General features: G+C 40.1%; 1 protein-coding gene across 1 annotated transcript in view; it reads left to right on the top strand.

The window, feature by feature from the left end:
• The window catches only part of rasa3 (RAS p21 protein activator 3), a gene marked incomplete at its 5' end in the record, with an annotated part of 40,956 nt that overhangs the window by 18,505 nt on the left and 17,671 nt on the right, over positions 1-4,780 (top strand). The window contains 1 exon segment of the mRNA XM_035651856.1: positions 2,226-2,302. Within this exon segment, the coding sequence (XP_035507749.1) occupies positions 2,226-2,302 (77 nt within the window).

Raw genomic sequence — 4,780 nt, 5'->3', positions numbered from 1 at the left:
TAACTCAACATCTGAACATGTAGGCTTTTTTTTGTATGAATGTAAAAAAAAAAAAAATCAGTATGTTTTGTTGACTTGAACTTAACATTGAAATGTATGCAACTGTGTAAAATATTTAAACGACACCCAGCCTCACCCTGCATACAGTATGTGTGATATGTGTCTGCATGTCAATGTTTGAAGCAGGGCAGAACCCAAACAAACACAGCATGTGTGTACCTGAAACATCCAAGCCTGCAGGGTCAAAGTCACCCAGCTCTCCATGTACACTGTAGATCCCCTTCGTTCACCTCCATCATAGCTCGGTCTGTGATCAGCTGAGTGAGGAGTGAACATGTAGATATGATAAAGTATGTGTTTGGGTGACAGGTTGGGGTTTTGATTTGCTAGAATAATAACAAGACACCATTGGATATTACAGAAATATGTTCATGGTTGTATAATGGAGGTAAAAGCAAATAATTCACATTGTTTTGAGGAAATATTGAGAGACAACACTGACTAAAATGTTCACTTTAAACTTAATCCTACTTTTTGTCAATAATCTTTCCTTAAGGAATTATATTCATGTGTGAGTCTTTCTAAACGGTGCGACTGGTCTCCTTGGCTGTCGCCTGAGGTCAAAGGTGCACATTTTTTCACATTGTTTATGTTACTGAAACATTGAGAAACAAACAGGATGGCTCTATAGTGTGTGGATCACTGAGAATGTGCACCAGTCTGCTGCTGTTTGTGACAAGTGCAACAAGTGGAGGAAAGTCTGCACGAATCGTGGAAGTAAAAGTGAATTTAGTAGCTCTTTCTGAGTGACAACTGGTGTATCTGCCATGCAGTTAGCACCTCCCATTGGGGTATTCTTAACAACTTATAAACAAGCTAAAAAGAGAGTGTTATTGTGCACACTTCTGAGTATTTGACCTAAGTTTGGGAAAATAATTTCAGTGATTTCTGAAATTGTCTAGTAATCGTGTTTGGAGCTGTTAACCAACATGCTTTTTTAAATACATTTTATACTATTCAGTATTCAGCAGTTTTACTCACCCACACGCATGTTTACACACACACACACACACACACACACAGACACATGCATGCATGCACAGACAGGAACGCACACCCTGCACATAGTACTACACACACACACACACAGACAGTCAGATACACAGTGAACAGTAACATCTGCAGACAGATGGGTGTGTGTAGCCCTGGAGCAGGGATCTGAAACAGAGACACATTCATCCGAGGAGCCGGGGAGAGGAAGGATGTGTGAGAGAATGAGAGAAAAGAGAGAAAGCGAGGGAGATGGATCAAATGAAGTAGGAAGATAGAGTGTCTCTCTTCTCTTTTCAATAGAGGACACATTGTTTGGCCTGTGCGCACATGTGTAAGTGCGTGTGTTTGTTCCCTTTGCTTGAATCGGCCAGAAAGAGAAACGCCTGTGAGTTTGCATACTGATGCTGTTAATTAATGGAGCTTTTCTAGACAGCTGCAGCGCTACACTGTCATTATGTCATTAATCCAATCACTTCAGAGGGAAAAATAAGTTCAGCATGACGTTTGAGCTCGCAGCTATTTCCATAAAGAGTGTCTGTTGGTGGAGGAATGCCACTTTTTTCCCATTTGTGTATTTTTGTTTTGTTAAGGGATTCATTAAAGAAGAATGATTGTTATTAGTGTATTTTTTGCTCATGCTGATCATACCATCACCTATCACCAGTCAGTGCTTAAGATGTGGGATAGGATATGTATATAATATCACTCTGTTTGGCAGTACTCGGAGGGTTCAAAACTGAAAATTTTGTCTAAGAGCGAAGCAGCTGAACTCCACATTGTCCCATGAAAATGATGTAACTCCACGTTTGGTGAATAATATGTTTGAAGGATTACATGTTTTTATGAGTTGAAACCCATGGTTGAATCCACTGGATTATTCATTGTGAGAGATGGATTGTCACCAAGCCTTAAACTAGTTTGAAAAGCTGACATTTTTAGATTGGATTAAGTCGCACATTATCGTCAGAGTCAGCAGTAATTTGTCTTGCGTCACAATCCAACTCTATTTCACACACAAACACAAATAAATTGGACAGTAACACCGTACCTGTGACTGGGTACCTGGCTGTGAGGTGGAAAGAGGCGAGATCCAGCACTGAAGTGTTCATAAGTACTGTGCATTTAAATTCAAAAGTGTGTGCATAAAAATAGTCTATTTGTGTATTCTGCAGGGAAAAGTGCACCTGGAGCTGCGTCTGAGTGAAGTCATCACAGACAGTGGAGTCATCAACCATAAACTAGCCACAAGGTGAGACTGCGCAACCACAAACACACACACTTACACACACACACACACACACACACGCTTTCCTTTTCATTTCATTTCATTTTCTTTTTTATCAAAATAATTTGAATGTAAAGAATTACAGGCTGTGTCCTGTAGTCACAAGGATTGATTCTCTGCTGTTTATTTAAAAATAAACAGAGAACAAGGATTTCACAGTTTTATCATATATGAAAGACCCAAGTTAGGACTCACTGACTCACTCTCCTGTCAGCTGCTGTCTTTTAACCACACCGTAGGTCGGCCCACCACTTTGGTCAAATTGAAATACCTCAAAAACAGTTGGATGGTTTGACATTACATTTTGTACAGTCATCCATGATCCCCAGAGGATGAATGCTGGTGACTCTGGTGATACCCTGACTTTTCCTCTAGCGCCACCATCAGGTCAGAAGCATGTTAACATTGTCATTCTGACCATGTTAGCATCCTTACATTAGCATTTAGCATGAAGTACCTAGTTAGTACAACACCCACTCAATAGTTTACGCAATAGTGAGCAGTAAAATGAGATTTCGGACATTTATCATTACATCATAATTTTACGTCGTCACTGACAGCTGTTGAGTCACGCAACTGCAATTTTGCATCCATAAAATGTTAAATTGTTAGAGGGAAGTAATGTTTATGGCATGAACATTACTTTTTTCACTTCATGGTGGGATTTTTTATACCTACTGCAACACATCCTTCATCCAAGGTGCATGGCTTGTTGCCCGGCAACAGCTTTTACCTGGCAGTGAGATGGTTAAAGGTTGGAGGTTTTTTGTTTATAATCAATCCTCTTTTGAATGTGTGAATCAATACATTGTGGATGTGAAACTCTGCCTTTACTAGATTGTTTTCTGTTTGTGTTGCTGTGCAAATGTGATTGTACATGCATGTGATGTATGAACTTCAGTGTTTGCAGGGGATTAATGGTATGTTTATAGATGGATTATTCTGTGTGTATGTGTGTGTGCTTGTTCTTCTCTAACATGTAGCAGTAATGTCTGATGATGAGCCAGTGTGGCTCCGTTCCCAGAGCACATTGTTGGTAAGGAGCTTAGAACAGGAGGTCATCTAGTCAGATTTCTCTAGGAAGACACGTGTATGAGTGCGGGAGGTATGAGCGTCCATTCAGCTCAAACTAGCCAATTGAAAGACATCACGATCTTTTATTTATTACAGCAGGTTAAAGTGCATTTAGCCTCACTTAACATAATTACCTAAGAATACAATAGATGATACATAAAGTACAAAAATGCAAACACCTACTTCTATTTGATGATACTTATATCTATAAATTTTAGAAGGAAACATTTTTCTGCCAATACTTCTGTACTTATACTTAAGTAACAATTTTTACTTGAGAGATTACTCCACTGATTTAGGATTGCACTCCTATATCATTGTCAGATTCACGATGAAAAGTTTTCAAAAAAGTATGAATTTGCTGCAGCAGAACCAGAGGAATTATTTTCCTTCCACGCCTCGAGCTATTAATCTCAAGCACAGATGAGGAGCGGGCTACCGAGGTTTGGTGAGCGCGCTTCCGTCTAACACCATTCACCCCAACTGACACTGACTTGAGTCAGTCTATCGGATTTCGCACAACTCCCTCTCCAGCCACAAAAGGGCAGCTTTTGACGTGTAAAAAAAAATGATGTAGTTCCCCTTTAAGTAATAGTTTGAATGGAAGTGTTTTTACAGTGTGGTATTGTAAAAGATTTACTCAAGTAAAATACCTAAATACTTTTACCTAAAATTCTGACATATAGAAATGTAGCAGGTTGTGCAATACCATGAATGACATCTGAGGATAGGATTACATAATTTCACTTATATAGAACAGCGCACTCGTCAATGACACTGAATTATAATCACATCCGCTTTGTATGTGTGGTTTTGGCGCTGTGATGTAATTTGTTTTAGTAAAATTGTTTTTGACAAGGTATGTGGGCGCTGACAAGAAGCACATTAACCTAATATGACTAAAACAAATAAGTCTTCTTCACCACCACTGTCTGGCATGCCAGAGCTCACCGCGATGATGATAGAGAGAAAGGGCTGGATAGTAGGGCAAGCAGGGGTTATATAAACAAGCTTATTGGACAGGAAGCGCTCTGGCATTAGTGATGCTTAACCCAAGCCACTCCTTATTCCTTATTACCTCTGTGTGTGTGTGTGTGTTTGTGTGTGTGTGTGTGTCAGCAGAATGGTGCAAGCTGTTGCATGTGTGTCAGTTCAGTTGTGGGCAGGGCGTTTCTGTGTAATTCATCATGCGGTGTGAGTAGTGGTGCATCACTGTGACACACAGGAAGTGATTCGTCCCGCTGGGTGTCCTGTCCTGTTTGGGTGCTAATCCCCTTACAGCATGATGTCATCGGACAGGAAGAGAGAGAGAGAGAGAGAGAGAGAGTGAGAGAGAGAAGGTGAGAGAGAGAGAGAGAGATAGAAAGA

Source organism: Morone saxatilis, unplaced genomic scaffold, assembly GCF_004916995.1.
Source record: "Morone saxatilis isolate NCDOM2014 unplaced genomic scaffold, NCSU_SB_2.0 Contig11, whole genome shotgun sequence".
Taxonomy (NCBI): domain Eukaryota; kingdom Metazoa; phylum Chordata; class Actinopteri; family Moronidae; genus Morone; species Morone saxatilis.
This window is presented reverse-complemented; position numbering and strand designations above follow the sequence as displayed.